General features: G+C 28.8%; 1 protein-coding gene across 2 annotated transcripts in view; it reads right to left on the bottom strand.

The window, feature by feature from the left end:
* Positions 1 to 22,255, bottom strand: part of LOC111617201 (eye-specific diacylglycerol kinase-like) — a 107,270-nt gene extending 85,015 nt beyond the window's left edge. The window contains exon 1 of one of the 2 annotated variants that reach the window (XM_023358532.1): positions 20,620 to 22,255. In XM_023358532.1, the coding sequence (XP_023214300.1) occupies positions 20,620 to 21,257 (638 nt within the window). In that variant the 5' untranslated portion in view covers positions 21,258 to 22,255. The remainder of the gene's footprint in view (positions 1 to 20,619) is intronic. The other variant, XM_023358538.1, reaches the window with a different exon arrangement.
* Positions 22,256 to 23,557: the final 1,302 nt, after the last annotated feature.

The following is a 23,557-nucleotide window of genomic DNA, read 5'->3' on the forward strand; positions in this document are numbered from 1 at the left end:
TATATATATATATTTTAATGTATTCTTTTAGAATTATAAAAAAAACACTAGATTTTTTATTTTGCCTATTTTATGACATTAATAAATTTTTATCGATCGTTAAAACTTAATTTAAAAAACACAATTTTCGTGAATAATTGTCAATGACATCAGTGGGCATCAAGTAATAAATTCGTTAAATTGACAGATTTAGTCCAAAAATTAATTTTTAATAAAGAAAATAAAGCTAAAAATTATTTATGAAATTTTTATGAAGTATAATTTTATTTATCTTACGCACATCTTTTACCCTTTTTAAAGAACAAATTATGTAATTTTAATGTATAATTAAACATTCATTTATTAAACATGCTGGTAAACATTCGTTTAAAAGAGTTAGGTTTTTATTAAAATATTGCTATTTTCTCCAGTAAACAGCAAGAAAAATTGATATATAAGTGATTTCGTCAATGATTAAAAGCAAAAACGGTAGATAAACGTTCAAAATACCCCACTATTATCTATTTGGTTCATACGATTGGTCGAGATATAATTGAAGTTATTACGTTAGCCAATCAGATTAAGGAAGACATTGATTACGTTTTTATCACTGGACTAATCTTTTTGTTATGATGAGTTGAAAGAAAATAAATCCTAGCTAATTTTATAAAATGGTATAATTTAGCCATTTAATTTACATTATTATCGAAGTTGTTTTCCATCCAAAAGTCAATAAAGAATTTTAAAAGTCACAAATTGAAGTATCAAGAATTGTCATTTAAAAAATGCAATTTACTGCTTACCATAGACTCCGTGACGTAATTTGTTTTAAACCCAATGAGATGAGAGAAACTCAAAAATTTGAAAACATTCAATAGAATTCTAGCAAGACGTCAGACTCAATTTACGACGCTATTGGACGATTTAAATATTTAAATCGTAAATAAACGAATTGTTGTTTGAAGGCTTTTATTTTTAATTACACTAATTTTATGTATAATTGTTTTATTTTTATTATTTTTAGTAGTTTTCGAATTTTTAAAATGTTCAGCNTTTTTTTTTGTTGTTTTCATAAGTAGGATAAAGAATTTTAGAATTGATTTCCACTATTGAATTTCTTATTATTTTCCTCTCTGTTGTATATAATAGAGGGTAAAGTATGGCCTTCGTCAGGAAATGACCACTCCATTTTTTTATATTTTTGGATTCGAGGACCACGAAATGCAAAAAATTGATTTTTTTCGTGTATATATGGATGTTTGTGTATGGGCGCGCGATTTTGTTCGCCCATTTTGAACCTCAATAACTCACGTGCCTTTGGTTGAAAATTTCTAAAATTTTGCAGAATAGTTAGGATGTTAAGGGCATTGATGCCACTAAATTTTAGTGGTTAAAGGTCAAAAGGGTGAGGAGATACAAGGGTCACTCGACTGGTCGGAGTTAAGGTTTTACTCGTCATTAGTGTTTACAATTTTTCATAACCACGTCTCTACGCTCAAAATTAAGTTTTTTTTGTCATTTTATAATAATTAATAATAAGAAATTTTAAAAATAAAATCGCCTAACAGATGGCACCAAACGCTGTTTTAACTTTTTTTACCAGGAACGTTACGCGACTCGTTGTTAAGCATTTTCAATAATTTTACCTAGAAATTTATTATAATAAAGAATTAATTAACATTCATTATCTACACGTTAAATATTTTTTTAAATTGCTAAAATTTTAAATACAAATTCTGCAGCATTTTAAATTTTACTAACCTCATCAAAAATTCATTATTACGTTTAGCTTTAGTTTTCTTACTGTTATAATAATATAAAACATGGAAGCGTAATAATCACGTCACAACTGCAATTGTTGCGTAATAATATACAAACTGATTCAAATGTTATATTAAATTATATTATTACGTAACAATTAAAACAAACTTTGAAGAATACGTAATAAAACAAGGCAAAATAATTATTACGTGGTAATAGTTTAATATAATTTAAACCAGATTTGTATATTGTTACGTAATAATAATAGTTACTTTGCGATGTTTTATTACGTATTCGTCGATGTTTGTTTTAATTATTACGTAACAGTATAATTTTTTTTAGTTTGTTAGTTTTTTAAATATTTAATTACTTTTTTGTTGACGTAACAATTAAAAATCAGTAAACAAACACGCAATAAATAATTACTACGTAATAATATATAAACTTAGTAAAAGTATTATTACGCAATAATCGAATTAAAACAGCAGAAAATGGTTATTTATAAATTAAAATTTAATTTAAACGACTATTTTTGTAGAAAATTAACTTCCGACCTTCTTTCCAAAGGAAAAATATTTCTTCTCAAAACAATTATTATTTTCAGAATTAAAAATATAAATCATTCTGTAAATTATTCGTGAAGTTTTTTTTTCTAGTGGCAAATGTAATTTTCTTCGTTATTCTGTGTAAAAAGTGCCGCGGGACTTTTGCAACTTCGCGAGAACGTCGCGCGATTAAATCGCTCCCGTCATGCGATTTTTTGTCCTGCGATTTTCTCGCTTTACCACTTCTCGCGCGTGTAATTTCTTCGTTATTCTCTTACGCGTAATTACATTTTTCTTAAATTATCCTATCTTTCCTCCAGCTTGAAATTAATTTTTCTACTTACACATTATTATAAATTATGCCAATAAAAATCTTTAATTAGTCTCTAGTGTAATGTAACATTATTCTCTGTGTAATTTACTCCGAAATTATCCTGCGTGCGATTTTTAAAAAAGATACTTCCGGTTTTTTCGTTTAATAATTTGCTTATTTTCTGGCTTCTCGCAAATGAATTTTTTTTAAATCAAGTAGTTTTTTACTTTCGTAACTTTCCAATGATTGTCTCTTTTCAAACTTTCTTAATTATCTTACAGTTTAGTCGAGGTAATAGACCAATAGAGATTTGCATAAATTGCTTACGAATAGGCGAAAAAATCGCGAGAGCGATAGCAGGATTAATTTTGCATCTCACTTTTAGTTAAAAAAAATTACGCTGTTAACAAACCTTTTAGAGCTTGTTAATTCATTTAGCATAAGTAATTAATAACGCTATAATTACTTAATAATAATTAAAGAACGAGGAAAAAAAATAATCATAACGAGTTAAATCGCGCGCGAGTAATCGCAGCGATTATCGCATAACGAACTTCGGCATCTATAAAACGATTTTTAAGCATAAAATTAATTTTTTTTTAATACATAAAGAAACAAATTAAGTAAATGGATAACGTGCTTGATAAATCGCAACAAATGTCATTAGAGTAAGAAAAATATAAAAAAATCGCCAGGGATTTCAGCGAGAAAAATTTCCAATTTCAGCTACAAGTAAAACGTTTAATAAGCAAACAGAAAATATGTATCGAGATGACAATTTTAACACAATAATAACAATAAAAAGGGGGAATGTATATAACAAAATTCCCTGATAAGCCTACAAAAATCGTTATTGTTACTGTAGAGGTGCTGAATATCGATTCTATTTATAGATAACCGATACCGTCGCTTGTTAATAATCAAGATAGGTTGTGTATACCCATGGGTGCATTATTTTTATCCCCAAACAACGCGCTTCTTGATGAATTTTAAAACGAAAGGATGCCACTCATCGATTTTTTCACTACTTTTACCCATTGAACTTTCATCAAAAATATTCATTTCAGTTATTTCTTTACATTCTGTGTAAGGATCTAATACTGTGTATGTATATAATACTGTATATATTTATATACAGGTTTACGTATATATATATATATATATATATATAATTTATTTTTATTCAAAACGTTTCTCGGATACAATAGATGCTTAAAATTTGAATACTTTTAGAGAATTTTCCAACCGAATTTTTTTTTGTTGTTTTCATAAGTAGGATAAAGAATTTTAGAATTGATTTCCACTATTGAATTTCTTATTATTTTCCTCTCTGTTGTATATAATAGAGGGTAAAGTATGGCCTTCGTCAGGAAATGACCACTCCATTTTTTTATATTTTTGGATTCGAGGACCACGAAATGCAAAAAATTGATTTTTTTCATGTATATATGGATGTTTGTGTATGGGCGCGCGATTTTGTTCGCCCATTTTGAACCTCAATAACTCACGTGCCTTTGGTTGAAAATTTCTAAAATTTTGCAGAATAGTTAGGATGTTAAGGGCATTGATGCCACTAAATTTTAGTGGTTAAAGGTCAAAAGGGTGAGGAGATACAAGGGTCACTCGACTGGTCGGAGTTAAGGTTTTACTCGTCATTAGTGTTTACAATTTTTCATAACCACGTCTCTACGCTCAAAATTAAGTTTTTTCTGTCATTTTATAATAATTAATAATAAGAAATTTTAAAAATAAAATCGCCTAACAGATGGCACCAAACGCTGTTTTAACTTTTTTTACCAGGAACGTTACGCGACTCGTTGTTAAGCATTTTCAATAATTTTACCTAGAAATTTATTATAATAAAGAATTAATTAACATTCATTATCTACACGTTAAATATTTTTTTAAATTGCTAAAATTTTAAATACAAATTCTGCAGCATTTTAAATTTTACTAACCTCATCAAAAATTCATTATTACGTTTAGCTTTAGTTTTCTTACTGTTATAATAATATAAAACATGGAAGCGTAATAATCACGTCACAACTGCAATTGTTGCGTAATAATATACAAACTGATTCAAATGTTATATTAAATTATATTATTACGTAACAATTAAAACAAACTTTGAAGAATATGTAATAAAACAAGGCAAAATAATTATTACGTGGTAATAGTTTAATATAATTTAAACCAGATTTGTATATTGTTACGTAATAATAATAGTTACTTTGCGATGTTTTATTACGTATTCGTCGATGTTTGTTTTAATTATTACGTAACAGTATAATTTTTTTTAGTTTGTTAGTTTTTTAAATATTTAATTACTTTTTTGTTGACGTAACAATTAAAAATCAGTAAACAAACACGCAATAAATAATTACTACGTAATAATATATAAACTTAGTAAAAGTATTATTACGCAATAATCGAATTAAAACAGCAGAAAATGGTTATTTATAAATTAAAATTTAATTGTTACGCAACAATTTATTTATTTAAAGAATTTTTTCAGTTATATTCAACAATTAGACCGTAAGAAATCGATTTAAAAAATAAACTAAATATAGTTTAATCGCTTTCTAATATCTGTAATCTTTTATCTAGTGATAAGTTTCAGGAAATCTCAAGAAAAAAATAAAATAAAATATTTTTATATTTAAAACTCAGAATGAAATTCGGAAAAACTGATTTTTTCAAATTTCTATGTCATCAGCACTACATAAAAACATGTAGGAATGTCATTAAATGTTATGATTCCACATTCTTTACATAATTTAAAATTCATAAAATTCTTTCTTACGAAATTTCAATGCTTTTTTAATATATTAAAATGCTTAAATGTAAATCTTTACTCATTTAAATATTTGCATTTCTGATCAATTTAAATGTAATTTTTTAAAATTTGGAACAAAATTTCGTATATTTTTCCAGAAGAGTTTAATTCAAGGCACAAAGTAATCACAGCAGTATACAAAAAAAACTAACATAAGGTATTACAGATCATATTTTTCAGAGGGAAATTTTAAACAGATCATGTCGATGAGATTGGCAGACAGGCCACAACTTTTAGAAAATATGCCAAAGGAAACCATAGACTCCAGAAGCTTTATTCAGGAGCTTAACTTATGGAGTAAATGCTGAAGAAGATAATAGCTTCTAGAATGTATATTGAAGAGTATAGGTTATTTGAAGAAGAATATCTTCCAGAAAAAAATGATGAAAAAATTATGACTTCCAGAAGATGCATTTGAAGGTTTCTCTACTATCTTTTCAGGAAATCACAACGTTCTTTTAAACTATAGACGTGAAGCCATCATCTGGATGCATGACACTACCATAGCGGTGTTCTTATACATCTTTTCTGGAACTAATGTCATTCTTATGCATCTCTTCTGGGAACTTCTTATCCCTTATAAAAACTTTGATCTTAAATGTATCTGCTAGAAGGCACGATCAAAGTTTTTGATAAGAGATGTTAAAGAAACGATTTCTAGCAAGGTATTTAAGGTAAACCACAGATTGCATAAGATACGATCATAGCTTGTAGCAAGGATCATAAGCAATCTTTATCCTCTAGAAAATATATATTAAAAAGAAAGAGCAAGGAATAACCGCAGAAATTAAGGAGAAAATACAAATTCAATCAGTCGAAGATGGCATTCAAGAAGTAGAGGCAAATCCTTTTATCGATAATAAGGACACTCGTACAACTATTCTTATATCTTCGAGATCTAATAATATCAATGAAAGTTGTCTTCCACACAAAAATATGATTAAGTTCCTATTAAGAAGGAGCACTTGGCCATTATCTCAACATAATTCTGTTATCGGTTGTAAAATTTGATTGTGGCCAAAAATAAAAACATCATTTTTTCATTTAATCGCCAACCGTTTTTTTATTTGGTCGATACTTTGAATTCTTTAGTTAAATATAAATCCAAAATTCAATTTATACGCTTAACTGGCTTCTAGATTTTGATCTTTTCTTGAGATTTCTTTCGGTTTATCAACCACAGAATTCGTGTAAAATTCGCCATTGGCTAGAAAATATCGTTGTTAAATGAATGATACTTTACTTCCACGTTGGAAGAAATACATTTTTTTTTTTTTAAATTTTAGAATATCTTTGAAGATTTTTCGAGCGATAAATGTACAGAAAATTCAAAAACTTCTTTACACTAATTTTCATGCACTCGACATTGATGGACGTTGTTTTGAGGTCTCGTTTACTTCAAAGTATGAATAAATAAATTATTTTTTAGAATATTCTAATATGGAAATTAAAAAAAAAACATTACATTTTCTAATTAATTTTTAGGAAAATTCTTCGAAAAAATTCCATTTCTATTTTGAGAAATTTAATTTTTTAAACAATTATAAGAGTAAACTTACGTTTGATGCTGAATAAAATGATTTAAATTGAGTCTACCGGTGAAAAATTACTTTTCTGAGTGATTTTTTTAAATAGCTTCTAAACATTATTTTTCCTTAGTTTAAAGGAAACTAAATGATGTTTTTCAAGTGAAAAATTAAATTTGCCAAAGAAAAACCTAAAAAGTGTGTTTGGAGCAAAATTAAATTTGTACGAAAACTGGCTTTTTGGAGACAGAAAAAAAAGGGAAGAAAATACAATTTTAGTTAACCAAATATCAAAAGAAAACTTCTTTATTAGAAATAAAATTTGGCCCAGACTAATTTAGTAAAAGATCCAAAGAGGGCCTCTAAATTTCTTAACAAGTAAAAAATGTCGACCAAAAAATCACCCCAAAATACATCTAAGAACTAAATTTGACTCTAAACAGATTGACTTCACGAATAGGTTTAATTTATAGAAGTCCAAAACAAACAAAGAAGGTATTTTTATACATTCAGTTCCATATGTTCGAGCTGTTTTTTTTTTAGAAAGAGCAGCAGTTACTTTAAGTTCTAACACTTAATTATGATAAATTGAGCATCACAAAGTGTTATTTCAATGTTATTTTTTAGTTTTTTAATTTAAATTTCTGATGTGTAAGTCGAGGGATATTATCCTTTAGCAATCTTCCAAATGAAATTTCTAAGAAGACAATGAAGGAAGGACTAAGTAAACAGTTAATGTAAATATATTCTTGTATGTGGAAGAGTGTTGTTTACCTGTACAGTGTCTTAATTAGCATCCTTATTTAGAAAGAAAACTATACTTATTAATGAAACCAATAGGTGTTAGATTTCAGAGACGAAAATAGAAAGGGTAAAATTACAAAATCAGCAAATTCTAGTGTACTAAAATGATTGTTTCGGATACTACCATAAATTATTTTTAGGCCTGTTACTACAGTAACAAATTCCTAATTAGGATACAGTCGTAGTCACAATCAGAGAGGATTAACCCAAGGAAACAATTGCAATCGCTCTTAGGATTTTGTTATTTTTGTACTCTGCTAGGCACCCCAATAAGTAGTAATAAATTGAGGAAAGGTAACAAGGGAAACTCGTATTGTAATAATTATTAAATTACGTGCATTAGTATAAGGCTTATTCGCTATTTTTGCTTGTGGAAATTTAATTATGTAGTGGGAAATTAAAGAGAAATAATGTTCTTGTAGTTTGTTTATAATGATGCGAAATTATATTCTGCTTATCGTATGCAAAGTTCGTGATATTCGTATGCAAAATATACAAATTACGCAGCATGATAATACATATTTTAACACTATATAGCAGACAATAGGAGTACTATTGGTATTGGGATTAAGAGAAGTACGATTAGTATTGAGATAAACAGGAGCACAATTAATAGTGGGACAAACAAGAGCACAACTACTAGTAAGACAAACAGAATCATAATTAACAGTGGGAAAATTATAACACTAATAACGATATATCATTAGAGCACAAGATATATGACAGAAATGTAAAGATACTTTAATACTACTTCAGTACTATTTACGCTAACGTAATGCTATCAAGCAACTAAGACCTTATAAACCTTTAAAAAACTAAAGATCATGATGCCAAAATATATTAACAATAGTACAGATGACGGTTTTAAAAACGATCAAAATTCTTGAACATAAATAAACGTTATAAGTTTCTATTTTTAACAAGAAAATGTTCAATTCTATATTTGTATCGTTCTCGAAACGATCACAATATTTATTTATTATTTTTTTCCAAAAAATAAGTTACAAACAGCTCGATCAAAGAATACAAATCAGACATTCGTGTGTAGCATGAAACTTTTTCAAATGCTGCTTTCATGTTCTTTTCTACGTGCACTCGAGGGTCCACATATTTATCAGGATGAAGCGTGTGAACTCGAATGTTACGCACTGCAAATTTTTCTAGTGATCGCTTTCAGTAGAAATCATCCTCTCTTTTATACTATTACAGTAATAAATTAAGCATATAACACACTATACACCCGTTTATTATCTAAACCAGGTCAGTTATTGCGATTGTACCGTTAACTGCCACGTAAACAAAGCTAGAACTTTAATTAATTAACCTTTATAGTTGTTACGCGCGCAGTTTACGTCACTGTATATGTATATGATGCAAATTGCTGTAAGAAGGCCAAAATTGCTGAGGCAACATCTTTTATCCGTGAAAAATGGATTTCTGATGACTTACACTAAATATACCAAAGGAAAAAATGAGATTTCTGTTTGAAGAAACACTAAAAAAAGAAGAAAACAAAGAAGAGTTGAAGGATTAGCTGGAGGCTGCTTTTTAGAGAAATTCGAATCACATAAAGACTTTCTAAAAATTTTATCTGGAAAGTTATCATTGATGCAAGTATTATAAAAAAAAATACAAGTATTAAACTCCCTACTTATAAATATTTAAAGAATTTTTTCGCTGTCACGAAACAATCTTGCGTAATTTTGAACATTCGTAACTATTATCACGACTTTTCGTGACTGCTACTACATAAACAGTACTCTACAGTATTATTATAACAATACAAACCACGCCTCGACGTCACATTGATTTTACACGCTTTAAATCAGCGTAACCACATATTTCTTCTTTGTTACTGTAATAATGTAAGTAAAAGAAGCTGTCAAAGTTAATTTGCATTATAAATCTCGGCGTTTGCATTTCAAATTCTCTTATTATAAATAAATTTTTCACCGTACTCGAACCTGGATTCTATTACACATCTCAAAATCTTCCATAAATCACTAAAGTAAACCAAAATACTGATTTTAAATTGCTGTAAATGGCATAACCAGCGATGCAGCTTCAGCAAAAAATCTAGCAACGAGTTGCGTAACTTTTCCGGCTTTTATGAGATTTTATTTTAAAAATAACATTTGTATTATTAATCAAAATAAATAAGTAAAATTGTACGTGGCTCCATCTGTTATGATATTTTGTTATAAAAACTTTTTCTATTTTGTAATAATTAAAAATAAATAAAGACTTAATTTTGAGGGTAGAGATGAGTTTTATAAAACACTGTAAATGCTAAAAACAAGTAAAATCTTCATTAAGTCTTATCCCTTGCGAGATATGACACGTGATCACCCTCTATCTCTTTATCCCCTCGACCTTTCACGACCAAAATTTAATAGTATCAATGCCCCTTATATACAAGCTACCATGCCAAATTTCGTTTCTTTTTCTTCATCCAGTCCTGAGATATTAAGCGAAATAGATGCCAACTCATACACACATACATACTTATCCACAGAATTTTTTTTGCCGATTTTTTGACATTTTTGGGTTCAGTGTGTCTTAAAAAACGTGGAGATTTGCAAAAAACTCCGAGAGTCAAATTTGGCACGATTCCCTTGTTATGTATACATAACAACTGGGAAAGTAAAAAAAGAAAAAAACAATAGTAAGCGACATTCGAACCGGACACCACTACATAAACAATACTACTACATTAGAAGAAGTTTTGACAGCTTAACTAAATGCCAGCTTATCTAGAAAACACGAATTATCTCGTTATAGATAAATTTTTCAGCGGTACTCGAACTCGGACGCCACTGTCTCAATTATGCATACGTTACGTACAAAATTGATAAGATGGGGATCGAATTTTTCGATCTCTGGAGGTGTCGTAAACAAGATAAATATCTGGGCTTCGAACCCCATTGGGCACGGGAATCGTCCATTAATCCTCTAGCAGCATAATTTAATCTCCGTGCGAGTAAAAGAGAAAGTGAAATTGCAGGAATTTCGTGGCAGTTCTTGCACTCCAAACGAAAGTTTCACCTACAGATTGATGACACTGTCGTTCTGTGTTATGGGCTCGTTTAGAAGAGAGTGAGCAGCAACCCAGTGATGCTGCTACAGCACTTAATGGCAAATCCAAGTATATTCTGATTTATCCAATAGAATATTTTTAAAATCTTTTCTAAAATTTGGTTTTAAATTAAATTACAAAAAAGTTTTTATTACGTTCCCCGTAGAGAAATGCATAAAAGTTTACTATCAACTCCAAGGAAATGGCCTAATTTACAAAAGACGAAAGCCTTTTTATATGTAAAAGAATAAAGATTTCACCATTTCTACTTTAATAATTTAGTCGAAAATCAGAAATTTCTTACTAAAAATCCTACTAAATCTACTATAACAGGAAATATACAACTCAAATTTTACACTAATGCTACTAACAATTTATCAATACGACTAGAATATTGTATTTTTGATAAGCTACTAGTAGTTTTCTACTAGAAAATTAAATAATTTAGTGATATTTCAGTGTGAAGAATATTTTATTTGTGTAGAAACATGAAATGTAATTCTTTCTGAGTTCAGAGGATTTAGTAAGAAAACAACCGTAATTGTAGCAGAAAACAAATCGGAAATTTAATAACAAAAGAAAATAATGTTTACTTTCTATTAAATTTTCCTATTTCTTTCTAAAATTCCCACTAAATCATATTGTTTAACCACAATTTTTTTTTTAAATCCTACTATTTACCCACTAAATCCCACTATTTTCCATTAAATTCCATCATTTTCCCTTAAAAGTCAACTATTTATTTCCAGATTTCCTACTAAATCTAATCTATCTACTAAATTTCGATATTTAGCCCAATAAATCTAAATATTTTTTCATAAATTTTGTAATAAATGTATTATTTCTCCTTCTAAATTTCATACTAAATAGTGGAAGTTAGTACGAAATTTAGCTATTTGATAGTAGGATTCGGTAGAAAATTTAGGAGATAATAAAATGAATTTAATTCCACTAAATTTCATCAGTTTTTCTCGCTTATTTTTCCCTAAATTTCTTACTAAAATTCCTCATCATCCCCTAGATTTGAAATTTTCCATTAAACGTTTTATATGAAAAAAATATCCACGTTTGTTAAGGAAGCGTTCGAATGATAGAAGAACCAGTTTAACACAGAATTCAATTGTCTTGCTTAACAAAACAAAAGCCAGAAAGGGGAGGGTTTAGGACTGATTCAGTAGGGAACAAAACCAAGTTTAAACAACTGTACTTTATGTAAACTCGAACGGAACAAGCGAGGTAAGCGAACTGCTGTACTTCATTAATCAATATCTCTTCATGTAGATTCGACCGAGCGTGCAATTACTACTGGAGTTTATAACCGAGTGATAAAAGAACAAAATAAAAATAATAATAACGTCACACGTGATTAAATCTACCTGGCACGTGGAAAATATACTCATTGCCAGTGTTTGTATCAATATAAACTGGTACGTCGCCATTTTATATAACTAGTTTTTTGTCAAAAATACGCGGTTCCTTCCTAAATATCAATCTCAAACGGTTCTAACAGGTTTAATCCAAAAAATTAACGTTTTCTAATCTCATAATTTAATTATTTTTGGTAGAGTTAATTAGCAAAAAGTCTCAGATAACTACGTAAACATACATACGAAACACATTAAGAGATCAATTCTCGTATCTGTTTAATGTAGTTTTAGCTGTTTTCCCCTTCTCTTTAATTCTTTTTTATTTAAAATGTTCCCTTGTTGTTTTTCGTTACTGCTGACTATCCTAAATATTCGATGGCTTTGAGTATTACTTGTTCTAGATTTTGTGCTCTGTTTCTTGAAATGTTCTGGAAGCACGCTTTGTTGAATTAACTTTAGGAAAATAAAGATTTTGGTAATAATATTGTTGGTGTCTTTGTAGCATTTTATAGTGTTTGTATATATTTGTATTTTTACTCCTGTAGTATTTTGTATCGCTGTTTTTATTCCTCCGGCATTTCGTATCATTCTTTTTGCCCTCGTGGTATTTCATACTATTCTTTATACATCTGTAATATCAGTCTTTGTACTCCAAAGGTATTTTGTAGCACTACTCCTCGTGGTCCTGTGATAATTTCTATTACTACTTTTGCTCCTGTAGTATCCTTTTTTGTGTTCCTGCGGTATTCTGTAACATCCTTTTTGTTCCTGTGACTGTTTAGCAGCTCCTATGATATTTTCTATTACTCTTTATCATCCTACAGTGTCATGTCAGTGCTCCTGTGGTATTTTGTAGCATCCTTTTCGCTCTAGTGGTATCTCGTAACAACTTATACATCACACTGATATAGAAACACAAGTACACATTAAAGATAAAAATTATATTTCAAACATATTTCATTCACCGAAATTAAAACCGCACATTGATGAATCGGTCTTATATGATTCCTTCGTGGATTATTTAAATTTCATCTTTAAAATATCGCCAAAAAAAGTATGATTCTAAATAAATTTATTCCAAAGGCCACTACCATCTTGAGTTTGTCTCTGTAGCAGTACAGAACTGCGAAATTGGATCTGGTCCTAATTGAGAAAGACGTATGCGAATGAAGCGAATCTATATCACGTTATTCTGATCAATCTGATTGAATACCACGAGTAAATATAAAAGTTCATTTCCATCTGTATAAAGAGGGTTTCTACACAAACAAAGTTTGTATCCAGTGTGCTGCAACAATAATAAACAGCACTAAACTTAATAGCTCGACCGAACGCCTTTCAATCTACCAAATATTTAGTCAATGTGACAAAGTTTTCCGAGTAGAACGATAAGATCAGGAGGAAAGAAAAGAGAAAAACTAAACTATTGTGTTACTTTATTACTTCAGAAACAAGGCTCTGAGTAATTTATTGATATAAAGATAAGATAAAGTAATTTTTCTTTAACTTGCAGTCAATTCATAAATCTTTTTTTAAGGAGAAAAATTGCCATTTAACAGTTTGAACCATAATGCCACTACCTCCGAGAACAATAAATACCGATGAATAAAATGTTCTGTTATGTAATAATAGTAAAATTTAAGTTTTTACTCCCACCTAAAACAATAATTTAAAATTCAAGACACAGGACACGTGAAATTGTCTGTTATATTATATAAACTAATAATGAGAAATTTATCTAAGAGTTAATCAGGAAACGTTTTCCTGTAACTAATATTTAATGAACTATTCGATTAACTGATTTCATTTAATAAATATTTAACAATTAATGCGGTAGAATGCCTAACAATCCAGTTTTGCTGTTTAAAAAATAATAATAAAATTATACTTATAATAGAACAATTTACGTTATTTGTTCGAAAATTACCGTCATGTACTAATAAAATATTAAAAAAAAATTTTTAATGCATTTATATAACGATAATTAATTAGAAATGAGGGTGAATTCTTCCAAAAAATGGATAAATTGTTATAAATTTATTAGAATAATTCTGTACATTATTTTCAAATTTTTATTATTACGCAAATTCCGCGTAAATTATTCATTGTTACGTAGTAAACTACGTAAAACGACTTTTCATTCTTACGTCACGAACAACGTAACAATTAAGACGAAAATTGACACTAGCTATTTTTCCTTTTAATAATCTATTTCTGAACTTAACGGCGTAAATGATTGTTTAAAAAATTTATTATTAGCGTGTCAATTTCTAAAAACGATTACATATTATTAAGCCACACATAACGAATTATTTTTAGTGTCTATTTTTGTAGCTGACGTAACAATGTAAAATTTATATGATTGATAATTAATAAAGAAAAAAAAATGGATTAACTGAATTCTTGTAGATGTTAACAAAACCTTTAAATATTTAATTAAAATTATTTAATAAATAAGGAGTTCGAATAAGTTTTAAGTAGAAGAAAACAAAGGGTATAAAAGTACACAGTTAAGTGCTGAAACATCATTATTTTCAATATTTTTTCCTCTGCAGGAAGAGAAAAAACAGTTAACGGATGTGGCTAAGAGTTTTCTGATGCTTCAACTCTCCTTTATCCTTTATGAATGGCAACGTTAACATCTACAAAGCGTAACATCGAGAGTTTGTTTCGTTTTATATTACTTTCTGTTATTATTCATAAAATAATAAACCTTGTTCTACATCATCTAAAATTCTATTTTATTCAGGTTATTGTTCAATAATCTCTTTCTAAAATTGAAACACGACATAATCTCTGGTATTATCTACTATTTTGATTGTTATCTTAGATGAAAATCGATAAAAAAAAACTATTTTTAGTTGAAAAAACTTTTCATTTTTTAGTTTTTTCCCGGTGAATAATCGCATCTAACAGCAACAAAATTGTTATAAAGCGCTATAATAATAAAAGGATCCGTCCGTCTTGATTGGCTTTGAGTATCGTAACAGAAGGTAAATTAGTAAAATAAAATGCATAATTTACAGAAATTATTATTTAATAGAATTTTTTAGTTTTTTAAATCATAAAAACAACACGCTACTAAATTTTTAGCAGGAAAAAAAATTAAGTTAAAATAAAATAAAAATTTGTTACTGTAAATTACGAATTTATTTAATTTTTATAACGTAACAAACAAAATTAAATTTTAAAGATTTTCGTTGTTACGTAGAATACGTCGTAACAATAAAAACTTAACGTAAAATTAACATTTTTAATTGTCAATTTCTATAATGTGTGACGTAATAATACTTTAAATAATAATAATTTTCGTAATTTATGCAAATTAATTAACGCAAAAATTAGTCAATTCAACTGGTTAAATCATTTATTAAATAATGATTTTTAAATAAAAAAATATTTAAACTAATAAAGTTTATATATAAAGCTTTAGAAGTACTTTTACAATAATAGAATACTTTTAGTGATTATTACTAAATTAATATTTTAAAAATTAAAAAAGAAAAAATGCTACTCGTGTAAATCAACTCTATAAAAAAAATCTATAAAATTTAATATTTAATTTGTCATAATCTTATAAATCTAGAAATAAATTTTATAATAACTCTTTGGAGAAAATAACAAGAAAATAAATAAAAAAATATTATCGAAATTTCTCGTTCAAATCTGTCAAAGTAATGTAAAGACTTGAGGCAGTTCGTAGATAGGACTGCACTTTTCTGACAGCTTGAAAAAATAATGGCATTTCTACTGACTATATCTTATAATTTAATTATAATATTAAATATTTTACTTATACACCCGCTGCACGCTTCTATAGAAAGGAAAATATGCTTATACTTTTCTATAAATTATATTAGCGTAACTAAAAAGTAATTGTCATTTATTGTTACGCAATGTTGAATTTTACATTCGACTTAATTCCCGAGTAATGCTACCACGTCGATAATATTAACGATACTGTTACAACCACAGTAACAAATATGAAAAGAAATATCCTGCGTATGTACGTGTACTGTAATAAATTCTATAATATATTAAAGATGGAATGGTATGTTTACGATAATAATTCCGATATTAGAGGCAATCGTTCTTAAAATACGATTCGAGTAATAATATTCCTAGTATTAAAAATTGTACTGTTATAATATTAAATTAGAATTTTAATAAATTTCACTCGTTGCTAATAATGTAAAGAAAAATGTCGATTTTTAGTTTTTTAAATAAATTAATTATAACGTTAAAAACTATAGCTGTATTTTAATCAACAATTTTAACAATGCTTCAGTCAATAGACTATTATTACGTCATAAATTAAATCAACTGTAAAAACTGAGGTTTTACCAACCTAAAAAAATGTCAATTTCGTGATTATTATGATCAGCTGTAGAAATTGATATTTTAATACATTAAAATGTCTATTTCTACAGCTGATCTTTAAAATCTACGTAATAATAGAGAAATTAGCACTTTCTCTAAGATCAGCTGTAAAAATAGACGTTTTAAGAAAGTAATATATCTATTTCTACAGCTGATCTTAAAAACTATGTAATAATGGAGAAATTGACATTTTTCACATGGGTAAAAGCTCAGTTTCTACAGCTGATGTAGTTTGTGACGTAACAATAGTATATTTAACCGATTTCATTTTAGAATAATTGTTAAAACGGTTGATCTACGTTATTGTTACGCAATAAACTATATCAGCTGTCGAAAGGAAAATATTTCACACGTTCTTATTAATATAGTAAAGCTATTTTTGTTGTTATTAAGTAGTATTTCTACATTAGCTTCAAACATATGTAATTTTTTAACTGTTAAAAGAAATAAACTGACATTATGTTACGTAAGATGTATCTGCATTTATAACAGAATTATTATTTAAATTCTTAAAGCTTAAGGTAATTGTTACTATAAACGCATTATTAATGTAACTTTAACGACTTTCTTAAAAGAAAGTAAAAGTGAAAAAGCCAATGTCATCACAAACGTTAAGAAGTTTTAAACTGTTAAAAACATTCACTCGCTCAGAATAAATCAGCGAGGAAGCTACCAAAAGAAAAAGAACTAAAGAAAGAAAATGCTACTACAGCAATAAAAAGTTCAGTGCCGTATAAATATTTAAAAAGAGACAATTTTCGTATAAATTTATCAGTAGTAATTAAGGTAAAGCAAAAAGAACAAACCACTGTTGAACATTAGTGAATTGTTTATTTATACACAAGACAATAATGTACAGTACAATCGTACGTTTTATCTACAATCCCTTTTAACGAGTGTAGCAAAAAGAGACGTGTTACAGCTACAATTGTTGCAATTTCTTTGGCCTCGCTATCCACAAATTAGTTTAGCCCTATAATTGTACTACCAGGGAAAAGGCTAATTGTGTATCGGTTAAGTGTTCGCCATTTTATCGTAGTAGCACAGCTGGATAGTTCCACATACGTTCGATTATAAATTTAGTCTTCTTTGATCTTCAAAAAAAAAAAAGAAAAAATAACCACACAATATGTTACTATTTTCTACTAAGAATTTTCGACATGGGATGGTCCTGTTTAAATTATATTTTAAATGACATTTTTCAGTTTTGTTTGTTTGAATTTTTGTAGTGACAGGAAACATGTGCCATTGCTTATTTTATTCATGTTACTGTACTTTTTCTACTTTTGCTTCTTGCCTGTTTATATTCATGTGTCTTTGCCTGTTTATAGGGGCTATTCATGTTATTGCCACTTTTATTCAAACTGCTTCAACTGTTTTTCATTCATATTTCTTTTCTGTTTCGCTATTTAAATCTGTTTCATCATTACGTAACAATATATTCTTAACAACTACTACGCAACAATTGATATTTTAAGACCAAAAATGATGTCATTTACAAGAATAAAATGACGTAGACGACAAATTCAATATTCAAATTTCGATAAAAATACACGTGCGCTAGCATTTTGTGACACTTACATTATCAAAATTAAATTTACGACATGCATTACTTTGGAGATAGGTTAAAAACATATATACAGTGTATAATCCAGTAATGTTAACAAGATAATCGTAGATAAGCGAAAATTATCGAACTGCGATAAATAGGCCTATAAGCTATAAAAAATTTACGAGTAACGATCATACCTTTATACGTATAGCAGTATAAAGCCAACGACCTATAAAAGAATACCTTATAAAAATACAGCAATTCGACGAATCAGTAGCTTTAGTACATTATTATACACTACAAAAAAACAACACGTATCTCGTCACAATTTATATTTATTGTTTAAATACCGTGACGAAATAACAGTTATGAAAAAATATTATGATGTAACGATACTTATAAAAGTTTCATGAAATAATTACGTTTAAAACTAGTAATCTGTTTCAATTTTTAACTATAATTAAAATTTTACGCACGGAAAATGTACACATTTTTTGAATTTAACGAATTAATTGTTTACTTAATACAATTTTCGAATTATTGGCGAACAAATTGTATACTTTATTTTAAATAAAAAAGAGAATTGATAACTATAGGCGTTAAATTTATACTTTTACTGTTAAAGTTAAAAACAAAAACTTTCGCAAAAGATAAATTTATTTCGTGAATTGTTTAAAAAAAACAAAAATTATTTTTTAAAATTACTTTAAGGAAAAAGTAAAAAAATCCGGTTAGCGTGTAAACAAGTTAAAAACTTTAGACCGTATTAACAAAAGGTATTTTACGAGATAACTACGTCATATCGATTTTATTTTGCGATAAATCGATGAAAACGTACAGAAACGTATAAATACAAGAATATGTTTACTAGAAATTAAAGTAGAGATAAAAAATAAAATAAAGGAAATTCGAAAACAAACGAAAAAAAAAACGAAGATTAAGTCTAGAAAATGGTTGTCCTGAGTAGTATCACTCATCAATATGCTTATTTATAACTTTTTCTAACATTTACTTCATTACTGGTCATCTCAAAGGTTTAATTTTACAAAATTTATATTTAGAATAACGTTGAAATAAACGGCAACGAGTTATTTTGATGGTAAGGTTCGTTAAAAATAATTTATTTGGATTTTATTAGCATAATTATGCAAGAAAATTTCACAGAACACGTGCAAGAAACGAACTGTATCCATAGAATTCTTCCATTTTTATAAATNATATATATATATATTTTAGAGTTTTATTGAATTATTTTTTATGTTCTCGTATATTTTTAGCGGTTGTTTTGATGTCTTCTGCACTCTTTTATCATCCGGTTACCGTCCCTCCACTTCACATCCGGATTTCGAATGGCGTAATTACGAATTCTATTCTGTAATTACACATGTTATATATCCTGGTTTACCATATTACAATTAAATGCTATCCTTTCTAACTATCTAAATCTAACAACATAATTGCGTACATCTAAATTGCCCAATCGCTTATTCGTTACATATCAATTTATATTGTTTAACGAGCTTATGATTTTCCCTTTTGATTTAGGGAAATATCCTTTGAAAATCGGGAAATTATCTGGTTTTAATATTAAGAAATTTAAATTTGAAAAATTTTAACTATACGAAAATATTGTTTAGATATAGGGAAAAATTATTCAAATTTCGACAATGAGAAATTGAAATTAAAATAATTACTTTCAATTTAGGGAAATATTCTTTAAAAATAAGAAAAAATTGTTCAAATTTCGACAATAAGAAATGGAAATTAAATTTAGGGAAATATCCTGTAATTTGAGGGAAATATTTAATTTTTACTTTCCTGGCTGTTATGTATAACAGAGGGCCAATCAGTCAAAAAAATGACCCCCAAGATTTTTACATTTCTGTGTTCAGGATACCTTGATACGTCGAGAAATACAAAAAAATTTGGGGTTTTTCTGTATGTATGAATGTTAATATGTGTGGGAGAGCACGATTTTGTTCACCCTCTTTGAAGCTTAATAACTCCTGTGAATTTTGTCGAAAATTTCTGAAATTTTGCAGGGAGATTTATTTACTAGAGGGATTGAAGCTGTTAAATTTTGGTAATTAAAGGTTGAGGGGGTGGGGAAATAAAGGGGATCGTGTGTATCTCGAGTAGGGTCGGACTTAATGACGATTTTACTCGTTATTACAATTTTTTTTAAAAAATAATTTCTTGTTTAAAATTCGCTCCATTTATTATAATTATTTATTTTCGTCGATTCTTTTCTCATTTATCTTTATCTTAAAATCAACATTTTAATTATTTCTCTTATCACTTAACGTAAATTAGAATAATATATCAAGTTAAATTCTCCCGATACGCATCTAGAGTTTTGAATTTTATAACTTTTTAAAAATTTATCTGGCATAATTAAAAGGGATTTAAAAAGTAAAGTGGAAAGATTGAGAGTGTAGGACATATAAAAAAAACCAACCAAACTTTAATTACTTACGTACTTTTCAGCAGTATCGTCGGTAGGTAAGACGATATCAACCGAACGCGACCTTTGTGTTTTCTGTACAGAATCATCTTCCTTAGGTACACTAAGGTACGACGAATCTAAAGAAGCAGACCTAATTTGTTTTGGCACTTCTAAAGATACCGTTTCTGTGCTGGCCACCTCGTTTTCGGGTGATTGACTAGGCGTTGTATCACCAGAAACCGTTACTATGACTTGACACTTATCTTCCGCAGGTGTATCTTGATTTACAACTATTTCCATATCGGTGGCATTCTGTTGCAGCGCGTATTCTTCCAGGCACGTACAATGTACGCACTGTACCGGGCTCCTATCACTAGATATACGACGTAACAACTTCCATTTGGAAGTTTCCACTGTAGTCTCGGGTGTCGTGGCCGAATCGAACGATCTCGAGCGTTGGTTCCTGGATGGTACCTCTAGTAGACCACCCGAAATTTCTTCCTCATTTTTTAAGCGTATCTCGTCGAAGGATGCCGAACGCACCTGTTTCGGTACCTCCAAATTTGGACAAGGCGTCACCACGCGTACTTTCGATCTCTGGAAAGTAGCGCGTAGCCTATCCATTGTTACGTTACGCCGTTCCGTACCGGAGTCACCGGCATATGATGCCATGTCCTACATAGTCTCTGGCGGTACGCTGCTTGTCCTGTGACCATGTACTGCTCATCTGAACAGCTCTCAGCTGTAAGACGGTTCTGACGTCACTCTCCCACGTGTAGGAATCGACGAATGGCGGACAGGTAAATTGAATAGGTGAATCACGTGTGACGGAGTAGTAGTGCAGTCGATAGAATTTTTAGTCGTACATCGTGACGATGTTACCTCGGCCGGTTACGTAGAAGAATCTTTCGCGAGTTTTTTTAACGCGTTACTCGCGTAACGCTTTACTCCAAATTTCGGCTCCTGCAAACACGCATAGACGTATGTAGAAGCATAAATATTTGCAAAATCACTACTATTTTTATCGATTCTTTTACGTAATTTGCAAAAATCTAAATGTCATCATCGTATTGATTAATCATTTGATTTTGATGAAACGTATTGATGCCGCTGTGTGCACGTTTACTGGATATTGATTGACTGCTACGGCTTAAACATGATTTATACATTTTCAAGTTGATGTTAGCCACATAAATGCCAATAAAAACATTTGCTATACTTCATAAACTGAAGAGCCGTTATCTCTCAAAATTTAGAACTGGTCTGGTGTGAAGTATTGGCACGCTCCACCGATATTAAGTAGTGTGAGGAGTATGACCCTCGATACAAATTTGACTTATTTAGGACCTTTAAACAATCTCGAGACAGCTTTAGATAAATTTTAGATAATTTAGTTACGGATATTCGTATATAAAGTACAGTTTTACGTATGAGAAACACAGTATGTAGTGTGTGTGTGGGAGTGATGACGATGTGAAAAGAAGGATGTATTAACTTCTAAAACATCTTTTGGCTGCATCTTCTAGAATCCTTAATGTTAATTTACTTACTGAGCTTCTCACACTAAAAAGTCTTTAGTTAAGAGCATTAAAATAGAATAAACAATTTGGAAAGTTCAATCGATTATAAAATACATTATAAAATCAATATATTAATTATTTACATAGATACAGATTCAAAAAGTTGATTATCCAATCGTCGACGAACACGTAACAATAAAGAAAGTCATGTTATTGCGTAAGAAACATTTATTGTTACGTCACAATAATAAAACCATCCAATTTCTCTATGGGATTTTTTTTTCAGTTTAAACTGTAATAGACTCTTATTATAGCGCTACCCGATATAGTGAACAATTTAGTTGCGCCTCGTTACTCTTATATAGCGAATTCTTGATATAATGAATTGTTTTGAGAGCTCACTATATCGAAAATCCATTGTGAAAACACATGCCAACTTCCATAAAGGATGGCAGCATTAAAGACACGATCCTTAAAGAAAAGGCAAGAAAAGTGCCATTATTAAACTTTAAGTTACTCGAAAAATCTTTAAAAAAGTAATTAACGGCATTAATTAAATCATCCATAACATCATAAAGACGAATAGAAAACGTCATTAATTACTTTAACGTTAAGGGAAATGAATATATTTTTAAAACCCTTATCAAATCCCAACTACTGGAAAGTAAATAGAAAAGCAGCATGGCAATGGAACAGCTGTTACTAAGGTAGTACTTGCAGCTGGTGACATCATACTACTTTTCTCTCTTGCCTTTTGTTACGTATCAGGAGAAGCACGATCATTTCTCTACTGAAATCAAATTTATTATTTTGATTTATTCTGTTGGGAGGTTTTCTATTCTTTAATTCATTATATATATATATATTTTAGAGTTTTATTGAATTATTTTTTATGTTCTCGTATATTTTTAGCGGTTGTTTTGATGTCTTCTGCACTCTTTTATCATCCGGTTACCGTCCCTCCACTTCACATCCGGATTTCGAATGGCGTAATTACGAATTCTATTCTGTAATTACACATGTTATATATCCTGGTTTACCATATTACAATTAAATGCTATCCTTTCTAACTATCTAAATCTAACAACATAATTGCGTACATCTAAATTGCCCAATCGCTTATTCGTTACATATCAATTTATATTGTTTAACGAGCTTATGATTTTCCCTTTTGATTTAGGGAAATATCCTTTGAAAATCGGGAAATTATCTGGTTTTAATATTAAGAAATTTAAATTTGAAAAATTTTAACTATACGAAAATATTGTTTAGATATAGGGAAAAATTATTCAAATTTCGACAATGAGAAATTGAAATTAAAATAATTCCTTTCAATTTAGGGAAATATTCTTTAAAAATAAGAAAAAATTGTTCAAATTTCGACAATAAGAAATGGAAATTAAATTTAGGGAAATATCCTGTAATTTGAGGGAAATATTTAATTTTTACTTT

The sequence above is a fragment of the Centruroides sculpturatus genome, unplaced genomic scaffold, assembly GCF_000671375.1.
Source record: "Centruroides sculpturatus isolate CEXI.00-Female unplaced genomic scaffold, Cexi_2.0 scaffold96, whole genome shotgun sequence".
Lineage (NCBI taxonomy): Eukaryota > Metazoa > Arthropoda > Arachnida > Scorpiones > Buthidae > Centruroides > Centruroides sculpturatus.